The following is a 25,182-nucleotide window of genomic DNA, read 5'->3' as shown; positions in this document are numbered from 1 at the left end:
GCACCGTAGCCAGGATACTCTACGAATGTGACGTGGTTTTTCTGTTGAAGAGGCTTCATCAGCTCAGTCAGCTTTCTCACAAATAGTCTCTAAATTGTCTTTTGAGGTTTGGATATCACTGAGTGTTGGAAACCTGTTCAAAATGATCCACCTGCCTCCCATCAAGTGCTGGGATAGGCTCCAGACTCCTGTGACCCTGACTCACAATTAGCAGGCAATGAAAATGAATGAACGCTGTTTTGTTTAAAAAAAGAATAAAGAGAAACGGGGTGCTGAATGCAACCGACACTTCTCTTTTGGCAGGTAGCTCGAGACGTGGGTAGGACACCTTAGGTAGACAGGAATACACTCTGTTCGTTTGTATTTGAGGCAACAAGGAGACGAAATCACAGGCGACGAAAAGCACATGCGATTCCTCACGGGGCAAGTCTCTCCGCTCAGCAGCCCAACCTGCCAACTCCCAGGGGCGTTTATTTCAGGCTAAGAAGACTGGACCCCTGTCTGAATGAATAAGGAGCCATAACTGCACTTCTAACGTTCACCTGGAAATAAAAACTGCATGTGTAGAACTTAGCTTGTGTGCAAAAACACGATTGCCTTGGTATGATGTTTCCCCCGTAAGAAGAGGATTGGCTAATTTGGCGAAAATATCATACAACCAGCATCTTTGGTGCTAGTTTGTGGTTTGTCATGAGGTTGGTATATTGCCTCTTTTTGCTTTTTTCTGATGAAGTCATCATCGGAAACACCGGCAGTTGAGATTCACTACGAGACGTTGACCTGCGCTGAGCGAGACATCGAGTTCCCTTCTCGTTTCCGTATCATCTCCAACCTTTCGAGAGACGTAATGTCATGACCGTCATGTCTGATAATTTCGTAACTGACCTGATTGGATTTGTTTGGTTTGTGGCTTGTTGCTCTTTCCGAGGTCAGTCTTCGATGTCGAGGTCAGGGCCGAGGAACAATCAGCGAAAGTAATAAGGATTGATTAAGAGCGGATGTTTTTTGCTCAACGCCGATCGATAAATCATTTCAGGGGTGTTATTTTTTTCCAGCAGTGTGATTCATGCTCTACAGTTTGGCTGCCTGTTGCTCGGTTCTCCCCTGTGGCATTAGCTCGCTGTGCACTGGTGTGGAGGAGGAAGGTCTCATTTATTCCAAGTTATGCAACCATCTTGGGAAATGCTGGCCAGGCGCTGACTGTAGCACAGAGCTTAAACTCAGCACACTGGTTTCCCAGAGAGCAGAGCGAGCAGAGAGGCTTCCCCCCCCCCCGCCGCCGCCGCCGCCTCTCTTCTTCCTTTTCTATTTTGCCTCTTCCGCACCGGGCTCCAAATCTCTCTCCCCCCTCTTTCTCAGAGTGGCAGCTTTGTCAGGAGAAGATATGTTTTACAGGCTGCATCAGGTGCTGACAGAAGCACATTTAAGGCACGGAGGAAATAGTCTGTTGCTCATGCACCAGAATAGCTGTTGCATAAGCTGTGAAACAGGAAAGCTCTCATCAATGTTTCATGGAGCTGCATTGTAAGCTCTTAAAGAGACAAGGGGGAGTATTTGAATTTTTACAACCTATTGTCCTATTGAGGAAGAATCCCTTTCAATCATGACAGCTGAAGACATTTTATCCAGCGTGTCAGATAACAGCATTTATTGTCACCTTAATTCGATATTTTTAAAAAATCCTTGCCAGTGGTGTATTGACTTGCAGAGTTTGATTTACATTTTCCTCCATGGCTGCATGTAATCTTCTGAAATCTCCCCCTTCTCCCGAAAGTCGACACAAGGTTGCTTGCTTTTCTCAAAAAACCTTTCAGGGGCTTAATTCTCCGCCTTCTGACGTCCATCAATCACCATCACAGGTTCTTTTTTCCTCTTTGCTCCTGGTTCTAGTTGTCCTCTCATACCACGAGCTAGTATCTGTTGCTACAGCACCGGAAATCACTTCTTCTGAGGCGCTCTGAAAACAGTACTTTCCGGTAGCAGTGTAGCACAACTACTCTTCAGAGTGGTGCAGTTTAATGTGGGTGAAACTAAGGACGTGGTATCAGATCGGTACATAGATCTGTGTACTCGCAGATGCCCCCTTTCCGGCAGTATCAGAGTTATTTCCGATGCTGGTATTATTGGTATCGAAACATCTCTTGTGCAGATCCGGCCAAGTTAATTTCATTGAGTTTTTCCCAGGGAACTGAAGCTGGTGCTACTACAGAAACAGAAGAGTTGTGCGGAAGTCACATGGAAGTCTGGTCGAATGAGCACTTGAAACAATTCACGGTTCACCTCAGGCGAATGAGCTGCAGGCTAAAGGTGCTCTATCCTTGCTCATGGTATGGAGAGTGGGAGGTAATGTCCAGGCTGAGCTGAGAACTCATCCTTCTCTCTGCTTCTGGCTGCAGGCTATCCAGACTCAGCCCTATGACACAGCGAGCTTCTTTTTTTTTTTTTTGTTACTAGTTTGTTGAGCCTGCCGGCATCCCTGTCTTGATGTCACCTCCCCCACACACGGAGAACAGTGCACTGGCCACTATGTATTAGTGGAAGTTGCAGAGCAGTCTGCTGCAAATGCTGGATGACACGAGCCGACTCAGGCAGACAGTCAGTGTTTGTTTGTGCTGTCAGACCACACCGAGTTGTTACGTGATATGAACTGCCATAACTTGACTGCACCACCTTTCACATCCTCGCTAGGGATCGGTGGCAGGTGTCACTGGACTCTTGCTCTGTTGGGAGATATGCTACAGGCTACGTCAGTTCAAGTCTTTGAGTTTAACCACAGCATTTCGGTTCTGCACTTTGGAGACTTAGAACTACAGAGGAGTATTTCAACTCAACTCAGCCTCATTCACATTCACCTAAGGGACAGAAACGCTCCCAGAGGAGAAAGTAATCCAAGTGCTGGGGAGGTTGCCATTCAGGATGTTCCCAGGCAGTCTTTGATTGAATATTTTAATATATTTTAACAATACAAAGCAACCCCCCAAAAGGATAAGTGGTATAGTTACTGGATGGAATGGAGAATTCTTTAAATTTAAGTGAATCAAAAAGTGGTCACAATATGAGATATTAAAGATAAACTATGTTACATTTGAGTAGTAGTGCTCTTGGAATAGCTGTGTGTACTGATGGATCTAAGGGGAACTGGTAATTGTGGATAATTACATTGCATTCATAATCTAACTCTGCTTAATGATTGATTGATGGAGCAAAAAAGCATTTTAGCAGCTTCTTGGTACTTTATTTTTAAATGAATTGGTTGATAGCTGGAGACTCTAATCTGGGTTAAAAGATTAGACTTTAAACAGCTGATTGCAGAGTAATCAAAGCACCTCGCGAGAGTTCACATAATCACATTGGAGCTGTGACTGAGAGTTACACTGAAACTCTGTGAGTGCAAACAGATGCTTTCAGTTTTCCGAGTACTTACATCGTTTCCTATACCAGAGTGGTCGATGATTAGTTATTTGAAAGACTAGTAAAACTTGATAAACATTGATGTTGGCTGGACATCTTAGCGAACCATGGCATTTAGATGAATTTGTCAATAAAGCCCGCTGGACCAAGCAAATGTAATTTAGCCTGAGCAGATACAATGCAGATATGGTGACTAATTAAACAGCTATGTACTGTATCTGCTCTTTCCTTGGATAGGATAACATGAAGGATAACATCCAAGTGCCATTAGGTCAGAGAACGGTTTAACTATTGGCTGTTTGTAAGATTAGCGGTGATAAGCAAACATGGCAGGAGGGATGGCAGCTGGACGACGGAGCGGACCATACCTTCTGAAGAATACTGTGTATTTCAAGCTACCTTTAACTTAATGATGTGATTCAATTTAGAGACATGAAAATAGATTATTGGGTTTGGGAATGGGTTTCAGACAGACACTGAGAAGTTACTACCATTCTTTAACTAGAAGGGTTGGGTTTAAAACTGATGTCCTTACTGATTCTGTACAGAGAATTATACATTTAAAGTTGTTGATGGTCTTATGAACCACCTGTGGCAGCCCACCACAGTCTAATTTGGCCAACCACAGTTTCATAAGGAACCAAATTATTCTCACACAGTCATAACAACATCTCTGACTTTGTGCTTTGTGCCGCTGCTTCATTGTAGAGCCGTGTGCTGTCAAAACACCCATAAAGTTTTTACCACCCTCATCATTTCCACAATGGGCATGCTCTCAGCAAGTGTTACCTGTTACACACTGCGAAGAACTGCATACTCGTGGGTTTACAGTCGGTTTTATGGTTTGTGTGAATTTGGTTTCTAGGTTAATTCTTGCATTATACCATCACTCATTGAGGATGTAAACGCACCTGCTGGTATCCCGATTATTCATTTTGATGTAAATGAAGCCTTGCAAGTAAATGCAACCTACTTTATAGTGTATGTCATACGTTGACATACTGACAAACCGTGTATAAATGTGTATATTGTAAAATACATGATTGGATTACATTACACTGTACATAACGGAGCATAACACGGGCATGCATGTACACACATACCGTCTCTGTGTGCTTTCATTACCGTTGTAGGCTCTAATTTGACACATTTAGTTGCCTTAGCAACTGGTCGATGTCCTCTACTTCAGTGTGGTAAATTTGAGAGCTAGTCAGGCTTAGGGAGACAACAGAGAGCTGTGATGGATGAAATGAGATAAAGAGAGGACCACCGAAAGATTATTACAGTGATTACAACACTACATCAACTGCTTCCCATAGTCACACACGGTATTTTAACCCCAGATGTACAACCTCTGCTAAGATAAATCACAAACACGTGAAAGGCTAAAAGTGAAGAAGAATCACAATAAGGGTTATTACACCTCCTAATGAATAATACTGTGTTTTAATGTCTTCTACTGTTGTTACTACAAAATTGAAAAGCAGGGCAAGGACGTTAGTAAAATGAAAACAATAATTACATCTGCTCAGCGATGGTGTAAGAAGTCTGTTGGTAAAAAAAAACCTGCAGCACAAACCATCCCACTGATGATGGATTTTAAAGGTTAGTGATTCAAAAGTGTTTTGTTGCTCAACCTGTATTGATTTCCGAGGGAGGGACTTTGTGGCACCGGGTGAGACACATTTAAATTCAGATTTTTATTTTAATTTTTTATTTTAATAAGACACAGTTTTAAGTCGAGTTTCATTGTGTGTCCTCCAGCTGCTGCTGCTGCTGCTTAAATTCATCATTCATTTAAAGTGTACAAAATGTGGTGCAATCGGTAACGGGGCATCAAACACAGTAGACCATATGGCAAGTCAAGCTCAAGTGTCTGTAACACATTACATACTGTATGTGTCTCTTCTTCCCTGCTGGTGAGATCAGGATCCACCCCAAACAACCTTGAAAATCCCATTACAGTTCCAAGGTTTTTTTCAGCAGCGGTTGCCATGACAACTGTGCATTTTATTTCTGGCTCTTTTTGAAATAGTGCGAGGAGAGATCACAGTTCCTCCGCGTTATGTAAGACGATGTGCACCATTCCAGGCCGGGGTTTCCTGCCGAAGAGAACTTCAAGAAATTAATTAGAGGGGGGGAAAATAGACGCTCCGACGTTCTGTTTACCTCGAAGCTTTTATCACAAACTGATACGAATGTTGGCTGTAATTGTCGTGCACGGAGCTGAGCGCGGCTGCCAGACTCTTTTAATAACACTGCTCATTTTGGTGCATTTTGTTGTTCTGCCTGTTTTCGACGTTGTCTTGCGTCTTGATGGGCAAGACATACATGATGATCAAGGTGTGTGTGTGTGTGTGTGTGTGTGTGTGTGTGTGTGTGTGAGAGGAAGAGAGAGGGAGGAAAAAGGAAAATAATATTGTATAATATAAACAGGACTGGGAAATTATGGATTAGCCTTAATCGGATTAGTAATCACGTTGGGATTTAGATAAGGAATCACTTGGTGTCTAAGTCAATTTTACTTTTCAGGTAAATTCTTACATAATGTAAACATGGTTCAGTTTATTTGCAGTGTGAAAATGTGAAAGTGGGAATAGTTTCAGATCGATTGCAGAAAGTTAAGATGGCATTAAACTATAAAACTTTGAAATAGTTTACCAGGCCTGCCGCATTGCTTGCAGTCGTCGCCTCCGACAACATAATGGTTGAACAACAAGGACACTCACATTCCAACTGGTTTCAACTACCTCTCCTGAAGGCGGTAGTGATACTTTAATGGTATTACAGTGGTAAAGAAATTGACTAAATGAAGTGGTTTATTGATTTTCTATGTGTAAATGGAAAGACTGCTACCTGTCGAACTGACGACACGGCAGCGTCAGACACACACACATCTACCAACCAATCAATATCAAGTAGATGTATATGCAGCTCACGTAGGTGATGGCGATAGGACATACGCAAGTCATATACAATTAGTATGCTCCCTAAATGAAAATGCATAACAAGACATGAACCTTGGTCCAGACTTTCCGATGTGAGAATCAAAAGCTTAAATGAATCTAAAAACGGAAACTTGAGAGAGAAACTGGATTATTATTCCTTATTCCTTTTTCAGAAAAGTACAGATGGGTTATTACCGGCAGTGACAATGAACTATACAAGCCTTTGTTGTTTCAGCACAGTATTTGGAGCCTGAGCAGCATTCTCCATTAAACACCTTGCAGAGATTGGCAGTGCAAAAGGTTTTTTTACGAGGTTAATCACTCACACACACGACGCGCTGTCTCATCTCTTTGCAGTTGGGCAGAATGTGTCGCTCTTTGTGATTCCCGCTCAGTGATGTCTGCAGCTCCGCGTAGAATAATTAGGTGCACGGCTAATAACAACTGGTGCACCGCAGGGCTTGACACAGAACTTTTATATAACAACTCTTTCATCACAGAGTCAATTTGTTGAGGGAATCACTCGCGCGATTACTGTGCGATGTGTTCAGGAGCATGGTCTTCCAATGAAGGAATGTATCGGAGGAATTAAAGCAAAGTGGAGCTCTGCTTTTAAAGAGATAGTCTGATGATTGTAGTCCAACACAGCTGGTTTCTGGTGATACAATGTTCTGTAATGATTATTAAAGGTATCGGTAGGAGCATTTAGATTTTTGCAAATTCCTGTTTCACTTCCTTAATAACAGTCTTATCAGTGACTCTATCGAATATTTTCACCTTCTGTATTTTTCTCCTTGTGAAATGCTGACATCCACACTTACGGAAAACAATGAATGGCTGATGTGTGCGAAAAGATATTACTCTGACAGACTATTCAAGTCATCGTTGCTTGAAGGAGATAATCAGTAAAAAACCTCCGAGCTTCTTTGGGGGCTGAAGTGGAACGACTTTTCAGAAGAGATTTGGTAAATAGTGTCTCATGAAATCCAAATACAAACCCTTTCGTTGTAGAAGAGAAATTATTTCGATCTGACGTCAAAGAGAAATATTTATTGAGAAATCAGCCAACCGCAACTTTAAATTTGGAAACTGATTTTAACGATATGTCAGAGCTGTGTACATCTGTGACTTCCTACTATAATAAAAATATTGAGTATAACAACTTTGTGTGTTGGCCAATTATCAACTAGGTCTCCTGACTATTCACTCACATTACAGGTCCCTTGTTGTTCTGTACACTTCACTATACTGTGCTGTAGATAGAAGGATGATAATATTAATATACACTAACTTGAACACACACAAAAACTGTTAGTATCATCGAGATTAAGTGATTTTCGTGAGAAAGGAATGAATGGAGGAATGCAAAGAGAATCCCACTCGAGTATTTATCTATCATGTTGTTACTTTTAAGGAGAACCACAAGAGCAATTTTAAATTACGGGCCTTTGGGCTATGAACAGAATTACTCTTCATGGTTGTTCGGAGCCAATATCTGTCTGACTTAATGCATCTTTTCTTATGTCTTTATTTTCTTCTGTCTTTCCCTTTCTCTGTAACAGACCAGAAGTTTTCGCCTTGGTCCCCGTCTCAAAAGTTCAATGAAGGCAGACGCCTCCCTCCGGCCAGGAACATGAAGGGCTTATCGGGCAGCCGTTCCCAGCACCAGATCCCTTTACCCCATGGCTTGGACTACGACCCCCACATCCATGACCTCCATGCTCACCATGGCGCTGACGCCCGCCACTCGTCCTACCTTCTCAGCCCCACAGAGAGCTGCCCCATGGACTTCCACCACCGCTACTCACCGCGCAGCTCCATCCACTCTGACTGCATGATCATGGCGCCGGTTATGATGCCTCCAGCTGCTGTGTCTGACCACATCTCCAGCAGCACCTTCCCCAGAATGCACTACAGCTCACAATATTACGACTCAGCCACACGGGACGACTGCGCTGCCATCACAGCCTCTGCCACCTCCCCAGCTGTCGCTGCCGCTGCAGCCGCGGCGGCTGCCTCCGCCCACCACGCCGGCAACAAGAGCAACCGCCTTCCTGCTAACCTTCTAGACCAGTTTGAAAAACAAATGCCACTACACCGTGACGGCTTCCACACATTACAGTACCAGCGCACCTCCACCACCACCGAGCAACGCAGTGAGAGTCCTGGCCGCATCCGACACCTTGTTCATTCTGTCCAGAAGCTCTTCACAAAGTCTCACTCCCTGGAGGGCTCGTCCAAGATGAACGGCACAAAAGGTGATATTGTAGGAGGTGGAGGAGGAGCGGGAGGTTATCACCATCACGGCCACCACTCCACCAAACACGGTAGCAAGAGGAGCAAGAGCAAAGAACGCAAGCACCGCTCTGGTGGCTGGTGGAGCTCCGACGACAATCTGGATAGTGACAGCACCTACCGCACGCCCAGTGTCATGTCGCGGCACCACGGGGAACATGTCAGCCACTGCTACCCGGATTCCATGCACAGCCACCACTTTGGAGACCTGTCTCTAAAGACCTCTAAGAGTAACAATGATGTCAAGTGCTCGGCCTGTGAGAGCATGGCCATGGCGCCTGAGGGGAAATTCATGAAGAGGAGCTCCTGGTCGACACTGACAGTCAGCCAGGCTAAGGAGGCCTACAGGAAGTCATCGCTCAATCTAGAGAAACCCATAATGCATCTGGACCTCAAGCCTTCACGGACATGTCACTACCTGCAGGTGGGTGGTCGTTTACTTAATTTAATATATATAGTTTGTTTCTAATCAATCTGTCAATCGTATTTGCTATTATTAGGGACATCAGTGAATTAAAGTGTTTATTTAAAGTTTAAGTTTTTTTTTTAACTGTCAATGCAAATTTAACATATATGAATGGAGCTGCTGTTTTCTTTAAAGATGAAAAACATGTCGCCTCCTTCAAAGCGTCTCCCTTTAAGAAGACCCTTACCTCTGCTGAATAATTCTTAAGAAAGTGTGGAACAGGATTTCAAGGCTGATTTTTTTGTGCTGGATTGAAAAGGGCAGAAATCCTGAGCATCACCTATCTGAAAATATGACAAACAATAATTGAGATCAATATTCCCTCCCTCCCCCTGGAGGGTCATTCTGAATAAGATGGAGTGATCGATGTATTGATTGGATATCCTGCTGGGGGAAGCCTTTTGAATTGCACTTTTCTTTCTGTTACTCTCTTGAGGGCAATTACGTGAGTGTCCGTGAGTGTGAGAAGCCAATGTATTTATCCAGGATTACCTTTTGTGTAGTCACCTCAGGGGGCCATTGTCTATTAAGGTGCAGAGATCAACTGAGTGAATTGATGTCAGGGTGGAAGACACTGAGGATAAAGGGTTACCTGCAGCTCGAATGCAATGTAGAAAAACAGATTGGTTTTGGGCAAAAAATGTTTACTGATGAGTCAGAACTGCTGCAGGCACTAAAACATAATTAAATCATTTTATACAGTTTTTAGGCCTCTGCCATAACGTTAAGGGACTAATATAGCCACTAGTAACACTTTTAGAAACATGGTATAAGACGAGTGTTTTGTAATTTTAAATAATTAGCATGGCTTTCCAAAGAGACTCACATGGTTCAGCATTAGAATAATGTAAATATTGTAGGGCTGTCCCGAACACCTGAATAACATGGTGGTGTAAAGGCTTCAGTGAGAATGACCCCATGGATATTCTAAGCTTCAGTCGGCAGCAATGTGAAAGTGAAAGGATTCTCTCAAGGCATTTTTAGGATTATATGTTTAAGAGGCAAAAAAAGGGTTTCGTGAGGTCGTTGTGACCTTGATCTTTGACCTTTGACCACCAAAATGCGATATGCTCATCCTTGAGTCTGGCGGACAACCCGACGACTTAATGCCTCCTGCCACTGGCTGGCGTCCCCATGGAGGCAGGGATTTTAGTGACTGGTGAACTGTGAATAGATTTAAAAAGAGGTATCATGAGCCCTTACTAACATACATAACACTTTTCTTCTAAGGAGAACTGTCTCAGCTTATTTTGAAAAGGTCTCCTGCTTGTAATGGGAATGGAAGAGATGCAGGAATTGGTCATTATTAAAGTTGCCCCAACTGCCTGCCTGAAGAAGATGAATGCCTTCTACTAACACTGCATCCCCCCCGCTATGCCCTGTTTAGATTGTGCTCTAAGTTTTATGCGTGCAACGTCATCAATTCTTAGTCTCTGCCCTGTTTTTTTATTTGTTTAGTAATGACAGTGGATTTAAATGGTGCCACACTTACTCAAACCCATAAATAGTTGTCTTGGGCTCTGGATGCATTCCCGTCCATGCTTGGAGAGGGAGAAGAGGCTGAGTCTTTGCCCAGTGAACGCACTTTGATGCTATGTGGAGTGCACAGCTACACACAGCTACACACAGCTACACACACACACACTGTGGTTGTTTGTAAGCCGTGGGGACAGACAGACCCTGTCAATACGGAAACTCTTTCGCTGACATTCGACAAGCCTCCGCCTGCCCTACAGCTGCCACATGAACACAGTCAGCCTGTCCTCACTGAGGGCTTCATTCAGTGGAATAAGCGAAGGGAGATCTGTACACGGACACTGCGGTCAATGCTCAGTGTGGTTATCGGATTTTCTCTGCTTGATGTGTCAGGTCTGTGTTCACTGGTGACGAGGACAGGTCTGTCTTGGACAAGCTGTTGACTTGACCTTGTTCTAGCAAGTGTCAAGTCTAGAGGGAGTGTAGTGTAGTGACTGCTAAACATGATAAGGTAAATCTTAACAGTAGGGTTGATAAGTTTATATCCTCTTCACGACCTGATCAACCATCAGTAAATAAAGTTGTTGCAGGTGTCTGTGGCCCCTCGCTGGATCGTAGTAAACACAACCAGTCATATCAAAATGTTATTATTTGGTCCTTTACCAACCTGCCTGTCTGCTCGCACCTTGCTCCTGCTCTCACTGCACATGACTGGAGTCACGCTGGGAGACATACACCGCCGAGGCAGAGAGACGGTGGTTGGAAGTTGGCGAGCAAGTCATGGAAAAGTCGTCTTCTACCAGTTGTCAGGCAGTGCACGTTCATGTGTTTTGGGGGCTGCAGTAGTAGAGGAATTCGAATGAAGGATAAGAAATGCTGGAATAAAGCAGCTGAAAAGCTTCAGTTGTAAACTCAATTCAGGCATATTGTGCATTTCCAATAATATATTATTGCATAGAGATTTTACAAATTACTAACTGAACTATTGTTTCTGATAACTGATCATTTACATTATATCTACGACTGAGTAAATTAATCATATCTGCATGTCTGCTATCATTCACTTTTATTAAATTTTCCTTTAACTGAATTTTATACAGGTAATATATCATCCATCACTAACTTGGCCAGGTCCCCTGTGTAAGAGGAATACATGGGTTTAACAGGACTGAGTAAATAAAGTCTAAATAACTAATTGTTTGGCGTAGTCCCAAGATCCTGAAGCATGTTGTGAAGGTGAGCTACAGTCTTGACTGTGGAGTGAAGCCAAACTGTTTCTCCAATATTCCATAAACCACATAGCTTCAATCAATCATATCTCTGCGCCTGTCCTTGTTTGAAATGGAGCCAGTGTGGTGCTTTGCCTTAAGTGTAATAATAAAAAAAAATCTCTCAGGCGATAGCAGGGAATTTGAAAAGATTATCTTGGGAAGAACTTTGTCTCCCCCGTGATGTCTCCATCCACTGTAATGACCCTAAAGATTGAGCTTGTGTCCTCCCGATGATATACAGCGACCATTACAACAAATTATGTCTCTCAGGGCGCGCTGCACTCACAGTGTGGTACTCTACGCCCAAATCCACCAACAGAGAATTTACTGTACGTAGAAGTACACGCTCCGTATAAAATTATGGAGACATATTTGGGTTATAGTCTGCGATCCTGTCAAACGGGGCTTAACATCCTGCTGATTTGTACACACCTGTTTATTCTGGTTACTGTACATAGTAGGAGACTTAAACTGGGGTCACAGTACAGGAATCTTGGGTCGGTATAATCCTGATTCAGCCCCCTACAGAGAATTGAAGGGTAAATCTGATATTAAGTAATAAAATTAATATCCTGTAGTGTGTGATGTGCCATTATTTTCTAATCTTGAAGTGTTGGCGTGTTTAAGATTGTAGAGGATATCAGTTTTTAAAACTCCTGCTTCAGATTTCAGTACATTCAGTGTCACACATTCAACCACTTCAACGTTTAACAACTGTGCGGAAGTATGGGGGGGGAGAGAAATTACACGACTAATTCACTACAAATTGTCCTACCGGTTTTTACAGGTCAGCAATTTCTGTGCTCGAACGTCTGCTACCGCGCTCTCACACAAAATCACCGTCTGCAATCTGCAGCGCGGGGATGCTTTGTCCCGGGGTTATTTTTGTGCACGGCGTTCGCAGTGTTTGTTCGTAACTAATGATGGTGGAAAGCGGCTCGTCTGTCTGGCTGCCTCAGAGGCACAGCTGAACATGCTCTTTCAGGTGTCGCATCAAATGAGCGCAGAAATGAGGTAATGCTAATGAGCTAGCGCGACGCCTCCGTGAGTGATGGCTGCCTTGTTAAACCACAGCCCCCAGACGATCCCACGCTCGTGCGTTAGGAGGAAAATGCTTCTTAAACTTTATTGCTGTACTTAAACCTGATTAACTTGTTCCCAGATAATTGTTATTCTGCTGATGTGGAAGAAAATAAACTGGAAGATTAACATGCATGATAGTTTTACTGATTCAACTTTGTGGGATATAAGCGAGCCAGCTAATTTCCATGTTACCTTCCCAAGTAGGGCAGCGTTGGAAACTACTCCCTTATCTTTCTTTTTTTTAAGCAGATGACTCATAGAGGAAGCTACATACCACAACGTTTGGAAAGAGGATCATTTATTTTCCTTCTTTGCTGTTGCATGATGAAAAAGTGTATCCTGCACAAAAGTTCATTGGTTTTTAGATTCAAAGGAGAGAAGCATATGGTCCGAACGCTTCAGAAAAACCTTTTCAACTCCACTACAAAAACATTTGGGGAGAACTTGCTCGTAGAACGCATTCAATTAATGACGGGGGAAAGCAGTGGCTGCAAATCTTCCTCTACATGCTCACTGTTTTCTTGTAGGTGCCTCAGGCTGTCAGGTCCCTGCTGAAGTGGGCTGTCAGGTCGAAGAGGATAATGGGCGTTAAAGGAGACATATGATACTTGTTCTTTCCTCGAGTGTGTTACATGTTTGTGTGTGTGTGTATGTAAAAGGTCAGCAAAGTTAAAAAGCACAAAGTCAAGTAAGTGGAGCCCCCCCCCCCCACAGAAAACACTGACGCTCCTGAGAGGCCCTGTCAATCGTCTGCACCATTGTGACATCACAATGACCCACATTTTCATCATGCTCACCTAGCAGCTAGTTTGATTGGACCACTTACAAAGATAAAGTGAGGGCAGAGACAAACATTTCCTATATATGTTGGAAGTGGTTGACCAATCACAACAGAGAGTGGGCCAGCGGGCCAATCAGAGCAGACTGGGCTTTTTCAAGAGGGGGCCTTAAAGAGACAGGAGCTAAAACTAAGAATGTTCCAATTACAGCATCGGAAGAGACTCCGATACTTCAAAAAAATACAGAGTCGGACATCAGCGAGTATGTGAATCTGCTTATCTCTAAGTATATTATTTTTACCAAGTTAAAACAGGGAATCACAGATACTTATCGGTATCGGATTCAATATTGTGAAGATGAAAAGGTATTGGAACATCTCTAGCTGAAACCAAGAGGTGCTGCGGCAATAGAGAGGATAAGGAAAGTGATTTGTTTGTGGTAGAGAAAGCGTTACTTTACCTTAAGGCAAAAAAAGGAGGTATATATCAGCCACTCTAAAGCCGGTATCTGTAAAAGCCGTTCAGCGATTGTGGCAGAAAGCAGCCGAGCTACAGTATATGATTGGATAAAGTGAGTAACTGGCAGAGCATTACGGACAGCCCTGCGCCCGAGGCTGCTGTTTCAAGAGCTAAGGCTGCCCCCAGTCCGCTGGGACCACTGCTACTGCTGAGCTGCACACTGACACGGTGTTGTACTTACTATACACCTGATCAATACGCTGCCAGACCGTGTAGCGTGTGACACATTGCCACTGAAAATCGTTCCTCTTCAGGAGAAGGAAAGCACTGCGTGTTTGGGAGCCTGTGAATAACCGGACTTGTCAATATTAGTCAGTTTAATCACAGTTAAAAAAAACAGGTGAGCTTAAACCTGCAGCGTGTCCAATATGACGACCAGAAAGATCGAGGGTACTTGCTGGAAGTACTCTGCCCTGATTTCTATCACGTGAAAATCTAATTAAATCCTACTGGTATTTGTACGTGAGCACTGTGTGTACAATTACTCGCTCATGTTCACGTCACCCTGATGCTGTTACACTAAGAACAGTCATTGATTACACAGTGGACTGTGACTTTTCAACCCCTCTTTACTTTGTGGATTATTTCTGTAGGTTTTGATCAAACCAAATTTTAAGCTACAATACATCTGAAATAATAGTCCTTATTTCAGTCATAGCTAATTTAAGAGCTCATATGTTTTTTGTATTAGCTGTGACACTGTGCCATTCATAACGGAGTGCTGATTTAAAAAGGCCTGAGCCTCAGTGATATGACTGGCAACCTTTGCTGTGCAAGCGTAAAAAAAATATATCACTGCCAGAAGTGCAGGGAAATTGAATTAACAGTTTTATAAAAATGCTCTCACCTAAGTGCTATCCTCAAACATCGTCTAACCGTTCTCATTCAACTGGTTTGATGATCCTACAGATGTGAAGTAGCCTTTGAGTTTAGTCTAAAAATGTGCTGATAAATCCTACCCTAAATCAATTTACTCCCAAACCACTGAAATGGACTCATTGATAAGTGGAAGGGTGGATTGTGGATATTTTTTGGTTTTATCTTAGTTGAAATGCTGAAATCCTGCAGACGTACTAACACACAGCTTTTGGTCAAACAGGAACAAAAGTTATATGACTTGCGTAGAAAAATCCGAGTTTTTCTCTTCATGAAAACCTCTGAATCGCTCCGACACAGGGAAAGAAATCTGTCCAAAGAAATCTGAATATTAGGAAGCAACCCTTGAAAATGAAACCACACTTATACTCCATATGCACGGTTCCGCTTATAACCCAGAGCAATATCAGTTTCTCTCTCTGTATATATTTAATCCTTTGTACACGACCGATTTCCTCACAGGATGCAGGGCTCTGTGTTATCACCACCCACTTTGTCAAAAGATTACACACAGGAAACAGCCTTCACTCACGGGCCCCCACACACTTCCCACCAGCTTCAGGTTAATAAACAGTGGTTACCCTGTTTTTCTGTTTATTCCAGACAAACTGCTGCTGCTGCTGCTGTCGGAAGCTTAACGCCTGATTCTCTCAGAGCAGGAGGGGAGTTTACAGAGAAAAACCCGGCTGACAAAAAAGTGTTCTTTACACTTTAAAAAGGTTTTGATCTGCCTGACTTCCTTCTGCATAAGAGCCAGAGAATACTCAGAAGTATTTAATTGGGCAATGAATAACTAGCAAGTGACCCCAAAGTGCAAGTCTCAAGGGACAAAAGAAAACACATCTTATAGTTCACAGTATTTCAGACATGACACCTAAACTGTTTCATAGTTGTTTTATCTCTGGCTTTTTTATTTTATTTTTTTTTGCTATGCCAACTAAATATAACACATTACAAATACAGAATTCTGGCTCTAATAAAATGCTTAATGTTCTGCACTGGGTAGAAATACAAGAGCAAAGTGCAACAGCTTCTAAAATGTTTAAAATACTAAAACATCAGATTTAAATGATTACAGTGTGATTCATTTAAATCAACTTGTGTAAATATTTCAATTTTGTTTCTACTTTAAGAAAAAAAATTGTTGTGTGTTTCACCCATGGTGTGTTTATAAAGATGGACGACAAAAAATAAGTTTAACGTACACTTTCTGGAACAATAACTTTATTTATTTTGACTAGAGAAAACCTCTGGATCTGATTCTCACGGGTGGTGCGAGGTTAAGCACTGAGCTTGTTTAATTTGAGAAACCGGGGCTCTGAGATGAATGAAATAAGAGGGGGAGCTTGAAACCAGGGAAGTGAATCAGCTTAATTTTCTGTTTAGTGAAAACCCAGCCAGAGCTTATCCCACTACTTGTCTGATACATTTCCCAAACTCGTTTGGCTAATTGGGCCCCATTGTACTTGCAAATACTATCTCTTGTGTGCACTGTACAAGCCTGATATTTTGTCTTCGAGCAGAACGGCCCTGTTACATCTGTACTCCATCACCATTTAACAAGTCACCACAGATACTGGCTCGAGTAAACAAGCAATATCTTAGAGCGTTATAACCTGATATTTATAAAGTGTGTGACACGGCATTGGAAAGTCCAGTAAAACCGTAATTTTCAGCTGAACTCAGACAGAAAACGAGGCAGGTGTCAGGAGTGTGGTCACACATTTGGACAAAGACACAAAGTAAAGTCTGGAAAGAAGAATTAACTTGGTTCAGAGAACGCACTCAAAGAGGCAGAAAAACCAAATTGCTGCTGATGACCCAACTTCAGCTCAGAAAAGCCTCGAGGAGATTATCAACTTCCAGGTGAGGAAAATAAACCCTAAAAACAAGTGGAATCATTTGTATTTAAATGCACTAAGGACATTATGGCCCTATTCATGCCTCTGATCACAATGACTGGTCCCCAAAAAGACAAATAGTACGTGTCCTACTGACGACGCTGTTGTGAACTTGGCCGTGCACATCACAGAACAGCGTTTAGACAGCTCAGGGACCTGTGCACTAGCCGTGGACACCGTATTACCAGAGCTCCAGCAGGAGAAAGTGTCCCAGTTATCTATGCACGACTAGACATGTCAACAGAGGTTTTCCCCAGAGCTGTAGCACTTAAAACAAAATATCACCCAGCTCTCTTCCTGTGGCCAAACTTTCATGCACCAAGTGCATCTTTGCTCAACTCCATATAAAAATCTGCATCCCGTAAATAATAGATTCTCTCAGACTCTGCTCATTGGGACAGATTCACACATTCAACACTCTTTGCTTTGAGCTTTATTCTATTCATTGTATTCTTATTTTATCTTTCCCTCAATATAACATCTTATTTCTCTTGACTGTATATATGTAAATAGTCTGTGTTTGACACACTTGGTGAAATAAAGCTATTCTGGAACTGAATCGGATCAGTGAGGATGAATTACATATCGTGATTGGCCAATGAGAATATACATGCATGCAGTATACTCAAGCATACCCCGAACGATATGAATGGTTAAAACTTTATGGATTCTTTTGATGGTCCACCGATGTGGTGCACGGAGCTCTCGATGGCCGGTCCGACTATGACAGATAGGTCAATTTTCGAGGTGTTTGTCTGTGTGTCTGTCTGTCTGTGTGTGTGTGCGTGCGTGTGCGTGTGTGTGTGTGTGTGTGGGGGGGGGGGGGGGGGGGGGGGGGGGGGGGTAGAGAAGGAGTAAATCAATGTTCTGTGCAGCTATACGATAAAAGAAGATTTTACCCATTTGACATAGTAAACAAAAATAATTTAAAATGAGTACTCTACGTGGCAGTCAATGTTAATCTTGTGTTTGTCTGCCACAAATAAATCAAACAAATGCGAAATCCTTGACAACCATATATCAGACTGCAGCAGCTTGACCAATGAACATTTGGATCAGTGTCTCCATGTGGGTGGAAATAAACCCTCTTATATCTACACTCAAGCAACTGAAAGCAGGCAAACAATACAAACAAGGTCAAATATAATTTAAATATTTTGACTTCAAGTTGATTAAATGTTATCACCGATGATCCAGGACCTTTGACCTTGGAATAGGTTCAGTAACGGTTGTGTATGTAGTATTGAATGCAGTGTGTTATCTCCCAACAGGTGCCCCAGGATGAGTGGAGCGGATACCCCGGTGACAAAGACGAGGAGATCCCGTGTCGGCGGATGCGCAGCAGTAGCTACGTCAAAGCTATGGGAGAGGTGGATGATGAAAGTGGCGACTCTGACACCAGCCCGAAGACCTCCCCCCAGAAGGCCGTGCGGCCTGACGCTCTAGTCCTCAAATCAGCCATGCAGAGAGCCCATTTTGACTCCCACAGGTAGGCCTGGCTGCCGAGCTCGATACGTCCACGCCAAATCTATGTGTGAAGTCAACCTCGATCTTTATTATTAATAGGAATAGCTCAGGAATTGATGGAGGGTTTAGGACCAATAAAAATGTTAATTACTACATGCTTAAATTTTTATTGCGGTGTGCATCTTCTCCATGCTGAGGACAGGAGGTAGATTTTGGTGTCTGGAACCGACAAAAATACTTGTAAATGGGACATAGACTGTACAACGGGGTCAGTACGGGTTCACTTCAGGGTTCGCACAATTACCGAGGCACACAAACACACACACACACACACTCATACACTCAAATATGATGGCAGGGATGTCAGGTATGTTGTTGGCTGAGTGGTTTGCTTTCTCAAGCTTCAGTACTGTGAGTCACATCGCCAGGGCCACGCCAATAACTTTGATCAGCAGCTTAATTTCAGTGACCAATGAAAGTCTTTACAGTAGAAAGACCTTTATTCAGCACTGGACTCAAACTACTACACACTGTTATTTTAAGAAATAAGCAATAACTTATGGGGAATGACTGGAATGCAAATTTGCAACAGCTTCACTGCACTTTATCAACTGACGACACGCTACTGTAAGTGTTTCTGGGAAAGATTTATTCAGTGTTTTAGGTGTGGGGGGGGGGGGTACATGCAAAGTGTTTTTTTTACAAATTCTAAAACCTTGCTTTCAATAAATAGTAATAAATCAATTCAGAGCCTCAGCCTTATTGTTTCCATTTAACACTGACTCACTGCTTTGTCTACGTGCTGTCACAGAAATACAGATTTTGAACTCAGCTGCCGTCCATGAGAGATTTTGAATAGGTTCAACATTCTTTGGTGACTCCAAATGAAACTGCTCTGCAACTAAATGGAGGAATGTATTTTTACAAATACCTGGAGAACTACATCTAGCAGATATTTTGCGTCAGGCTGCTCCCACTCGTTTTTCTCAATACCAACATTACTAACCTGCTCCTGAGCACTGTTGGCTAACTGTTTGATCCGTGACCGTTTCATGAGATCAGTCAAAGCGATGCTCTGCTGAGCGTTTCAGCACGAAATGGGTTTTTTGTTTGTGACCTTTTTTTTTTCTGTCTGCTGGTTCAATATTTGCTCAACGTCTTACACGGGTGATGTGCTTCGTTTCCATCACAGTGTTGTTGACAAGTCTGTGGCAAAACTGTCACATTTATACAATGTAAGACTCAAGAGAGCAGGTTTAAATGGGCTCGGTCTAAAGGGGAATTAATTATGGTGGAAGTGCTGCAACTTTTAATTAATTGTATATTTACTCCGATTACTAATAATACGTTTAAATATACAGTTCATTTGCTGCGAAAGGTCTCAGCAGTGGTCAAGGTGAAATAATATAAAAAAAGAAGTAGGTGGCCAGCAAATTGTAGATTCAAAGGATCCTTCAAAAGCAAATTGGAAGTCATGGAGTTCTCCATCTTTACCTAATCATTTCTTAATCGTCCCCTTATGAAACCTGCTCCCTGGTGCTGGTTTATTTCCAGGCAGTGTGGCTTTCAGCTAAAACCAAATTCTGTGAACCTGGGGAGGCGTCATGCAGCCGTCATCCCCTCTGCCACTCAGCGCTCGGTGCTATTTTGGTTCCCGTGGTCTCAGCGGGGGTCTGATCACTTCTGCTTTTTTGTCCACAAACAATTCAACCCCCTTGTTTTTTTTAGCCTCTGGCAAAGACTGTGATAATGTCTTATTATTGCAGCTGCAAGCGTCTCATTGTTTCTCACACGCGCACTGATGTAGTTCTGGGATGAGAGTTGCTGTTTTCTCAGAGGAAACTCGGAGCGAGACTAGAAGCTGTAACAACTGTAGTCATTAAAAATAGTGCAGTGTTGATCCCAGTGGTTCGGATAATACCACAAGGAGATGAGTCATTCAAATGCTCAGAATCACTTTGGAAAAAACCCAATCATGAATTCTACAAAAAAGACGACACACCATACACAACAATATGTTCTAACCACTACATTTTTTTGTATACAGTTTTCTATTTGGCTTATTAATTGTGCAACCCTCTTTCCCCCCCCTTGCTCTTGTTCAGCCAGGGCTACCACTTGCAAACCACAAGAGAAATGCGGCCCCACCCTAGTGTCACGCTGGACCCTGCCACCTCCTTCCATCCCCCGCCCTTCCGATCTCGCAACCAGAGCTACATGCGCGCAGTCAGCACCCTCAGTCAGGCTAGCTGCGTCAGCCAGGTGAGTCCCAAACACACGCATGGCACCGCGACACGCGACGAGACGGAGAGCAAACGTTTCCTTGTTTAGTGGACAGAAGCTTTGCGTTGAGGGCATCCCAGTAAAACAGTAAAACATCCCCAGGCGTCCATATTGCAGGTCCACAGCTGATTGTTGAGTAGTCGTAGCCCTTTCCTGAACTCAACTGAAGTCAAAGGAAATAACCGATTTGTGCTGTTTTGGACAGATTTGTTGCTTTAGCCCACATCTGAATCAGCTCCAGACAAAGTCTAATGTTGTTCACAGTTTGTATTTCTAGTGTTCAGGGCTACAAGGAAATGTTTATCTGGAGAGCCTGTGTCCTGATTCGGCCCCAGAGGATTGCTGGAAACCAATTATCACTGTCTTGTTGTTGTGACGTGCCGGCTAGGTGGCTTATCTTTATCTTTATCTTCTCGGACAACAACTAATGTTTCAAAGTAGAGACTTATTATTGTCTAACCTCACATCACACATCAACCATTTTAGGTATCTCCCCCCCCCCACCCCCCCTCCCCCCTTTTCCAAACCCTGCTAAGAAACTATACAGTTGGATCAATTGCGCGGGTCTGTTATCGATCGCCCTGGTGGCAAAAGACGTGGCTGCGACAGTAAGAAGATCTGTGACACAACCAGCACATGAGTCTCTGTATGGATGAGTAACAGAAGCGACGCTAACACTAATTGTATCATTAATAACTCTGATGTTTAACGATGGTAATAATAGAAAAGGTTCTTGAGTAATATTGAGACTCGTCCCTTCTCTGCAACAGAATTTAGAAAGTTAAACACTGAAGTAATAAGAAAAAGATGATGTTTATATAACTGTGTAACTGTGACAGGGTGTTAAAGCAATCGCCTGTTAATTTTTCACTAACTGTTACATAGACTACATAGAGTAGATTGTTCTTTTTGAATAATACACAAACAACAAATGTTTTCATCTTGTATCAGCTAGAATTTACAATATTGTTACTTGCTAAAGTTAAAAAAATACACAACTGAAACTGTTTTTGCTAGTTTGTTAAATGAAATGCTTTTGAAACACAAACTAAATACTTTTTTCTGATTGTTTTTATGTTGTCATCTGCCCTTTCTCTAATTTGATCTTGACATTTATTCAGTTTAAGGTCGGAAGTGACAGTGGCATTTCCTAATGCTAACACTCCTTCATATTTGCTGTGCAAAGGGGAAGAATCAAAGTGAGAAAGAGAAAGGAAGAGGAAAAATTAAGGACTGCTATTCCTGTTTTTGTCTCTCAGGTGAGTGAGACTGAGGTCAATGGCCAGTTTGAGTCAGTTTGCGAGTCCGTTTTTAGTGAAGTAGAATCCCAGGCCATGGAGGCCTTGGACCTGCCTGGTTCGTTCCGCACTCGAAGCCACAGTTACCTCCGTGCAATTCAGGCTGGTTATTCCCAAGATGACGACTGCTTGCCTTCAATGACATCCTCCACTGTCACTTCAACTCTCAGATCCACAACAGGTAAAAAAAAATCCCCCCCCTAATTGAGAGAGGGCTTAGACCACATATCCTCATACATCCTATACATGCGCACAGACCTGACATACCTACATATGTACAGTGGGGAACCCTTGAGCTTCAGAGATGCCGGGCTGAATGATCCCAGTTCATTTTCTTTGGAAACTCTGGTGTGCGTGTGTTTGTTTTTGCCTCTGCATACCCCCCCCCCCCCCCCCCCTGATTGTTCAGATGGATTTGCTTGTATGTTACTTTGCACGATTCATGCACCATTAGCCAAGCTTCTGGTCGGTAACTTGTGGTGTTGCCAAGCTGCAGACTGGGCTACGGGCGGGAGGGGTTGCATTCTAAACACTCAGATGGCAGCACACGCTCACAGCACACAATGTCACAACACAGCCACGACACATGGCATGCCTAAGAGGAACAGGCCCTACCCTGAGCATGTTAAACTGTGGTGTTATATATGTGTTGTGCGAAAGCGTCTTAGGAAGGGGTGAAATCCAAAAACGGGCCGGGGGTAGGGGAGCGGCAGGTTTTTAGACATATTTGTGTTGCGAGGACACGCTGGACAAGCCTTCTGCCTGTCCTCCCCCCTGCTCTGTTCCACCAACACACAAGCATATGCTTTGCAACCCACCTCGCAATTGACCTCGTTAAATAAAAAAAAAACCAATTTAAGGTAAGTTGACAATCTCCAAAGACTAGAACACGTGCACATACACACACTGGTTGCACAAAGGATCTGCCCACTGATGGTTTACTCCCACAACTTGACCTGGCCTTCATTTATTTGCAGTGTTGTGTTGTGTTGCATGAAACTCAACCTTGTGAGCAGCGGTTTCCGGAACAATTCAAACATCATTCAAACATGATCACAAAACTTATTTTCTCCTAATCATTGTGGTCTTCAACGGCAAGTTTCAAATAGAAGTTAATTTTGTTTGGGATATTTCTTCGTTAGTAATAATTACACATGAACTCACAGATGGTTTTTCTGAAACCAGAGAATTTTGTGTACGACTCAATTTAAACTACCTGGTACTTTTTTAATGCGACATGCAAGGACTTCAAGGTTTTGTGCAACACAGTACGTGCAATAAAATCCCTAAAATGACACGTCTCAGGTTCTTTGTGCAAGCAGTCTCTGCAGTAACTCCCTCACTAAGTGCATTTGGTGTTTGCCTGCAAGAGTAAAGCTATGAACCCTATTGAAACTTTTTTCTTTAATTACGTGCATTTTTATATACTATGACCTGGATTTTGAATTGTTTTTGTACACTTTTCTGTCAATTGAATATTGGAGACATTTGCACTTTTAACTCATTCTGTGGGCTTTGTTTTCTTGTTCAATCTGGACTTTTTGTTTTTTCGGGAATTCCTCTCATCTTCAATTGGGTTTTTCCATCTGCGATTTCTTCGCTGTGACAGAAGGATAAAGAAGTGTTCTCCAATCCCACCGTCTTATTTGCTGAACTCTATTCATTTAGGTCTCTGCTCCAAATCTGTCAGCTCTAAAAGGGCCAAACGACTGTAGAGTGTGTTGTGAAGTTGTATTTCAAAGATTGGCAGGATGCTTTATCTACAACATGTCAGATAAGGTTAAAGTAAAACAGAGGAAGGGTTCAGTGGATGGTGATTCGTTTACATGCAGCACCGTCACCTCCTAGTTTAAGACATACTGTAAATAATATTTCTCATTTGGTTTGCACTCCTCTGAGGGAATAGTTGCCTTAAAATTGATAAAGTATTGATTCCTGGAATCACGTTTGTTAAGGTAGTATTTAATACTAGTTTATAATTGAATTGTAAGCCTTATGAACCAAACCCCGTGTGAGGCTAGTGGGCCCTTGAGTGGGGCAGGGATCCCGAGCAGCAAACCCCTCTCCATTTGACCATCCATCTCTTGAAGGATAACCAGGGGGAAAGAACAACTGGAGGCATCAGTGATGATTGTTGCAGGTATTTTAATGTTGACACGCATACATATATCTATGTATATGTGTGTTTTTGCACTGCCTTCTCAGTAAAAAAACTATAGCCACTTAGAGTTTATAAAATAGAGCTGGTAGAAAATATCCCGTTATGTTTCCTCGTAGCAAACACGGTTTCAAACAACTCACAAAACCTCAGACACTGATTTTGATCTGAAAAACCTTCGCATCTTAATATTGATGACATTGATGAATGTGATACTGGCTTTTGTGAGTTGTTTAACATGTCTCTATTTAAGTGTTCTTAGACCACATTATAAGTGTATATGTATGAGAGGTGTACTTCTCAAACTTGTGCCTGCTGCACACTAGAGGATAATCGGCCGGACTTTGGTTTGACATCAGCGAGACTCAATTAGTAAGAAAGGAACAGCGATTGGGCAAAAACATGCAATAGCCAATTAGGGCGAGAACACGGCTGCCTACAAGATTTCTGTTTGTTTTGAGGACAAACTTGTGGAACAGTTTAAGTACTTGTTTAATGTGTCCTGTCGTGTTTGTGCAAAACATTACACAAACAAATGCAACAAGCTGCAGTCCGCCTCCCTGTTTGTTTTTATTCTAATTCGATAACGCAAAGTTTCTGCAAACGTGTTTGTCGCCCTTCGTTTCGACTCGATCGTCAAGTTTGTGCGTTCTCTCGATTAAAAGATTAAACATAGGTGATCAGTCGTTATGTCTGTGGTCTTTAAAATCAGTTCAAATCCTCTAGTGTGCAGCCGTCACAATGTCTTCATATCCCAAACCATAAAATAGCTCTGAATGTTATCGCATTGCCACTGTCTCCAATCATGTGTGAGAGCAGCATCTGTCTGCTGTACATGTGTAAACTTTATTCTTTCTTTCCATGAAAATTTGACATCTTTAAAAAAAAAAAAAAAAGGCCACATGTGGCAAAGTCTAACCGTTTTGCATCGAGTCTGTCAGCTGTGTTTGA

The 25,182-nt window shown here is 42.6% G+C and overlaps 1 protein-coding gene across 10 annotated transcripts in view; it reads left to right on the top strand.

Moving 5' to 3' along the window:
- Positions 1–25,182, top strand: part of LOC117758520 (disks large-associated protein 2) — an 83,199-nt gene that overhangs the window by 35,425 nt on the left and 22,592 nt on the right. For 9 of the 10 annotated variants that reach the window (XM_034580259.1, XM_034580258.1, XM_034580266.1 and 6 more), the window contains 4 exons: positions 7,922–9,078; positions 18,297–18,514; positions 20,598–20,754; positions 22,035–22,254. In XM_034580259.1, the coding sequence (XP_034436150.1) occupies positions 7,922–9,078; positions 18,297–18,514; positions 20,598–20,754; positions 22,035–22,254 (1,752 nt within the window). Of the gene's footprint in view, positions 1–7,921; positions 9,079–18,296; positions 18,515–20,597; positions 20,755–21,961; positions 22,255–25,182 lie in introns of all 10 variants that reach the window. The other variant, XM_034580267.1, reaches the window with a different exon arrangement.

The sequence above is a fragment of the Hippoglossus hippoglossus genome, chromosome 24, assembly GCF_009819705.1.
Source record: "Hippoglossus hippoglossus isolate fHipHip1 chromosome 24, fHipHip1.pri, whole genome shotgun sequence".
Classification (NCBI taxonomy): domain Eukaryota; kingdom Metazoa; phylum Chordata; class Actinopteri; order Pleuronectiformes; family Pleuronectidae; genus Hippoglossus; species Hippoglossus hippoglossus.
This window is presented reverse-complemented; position numbering and strand designations above follow the sequence as displayed.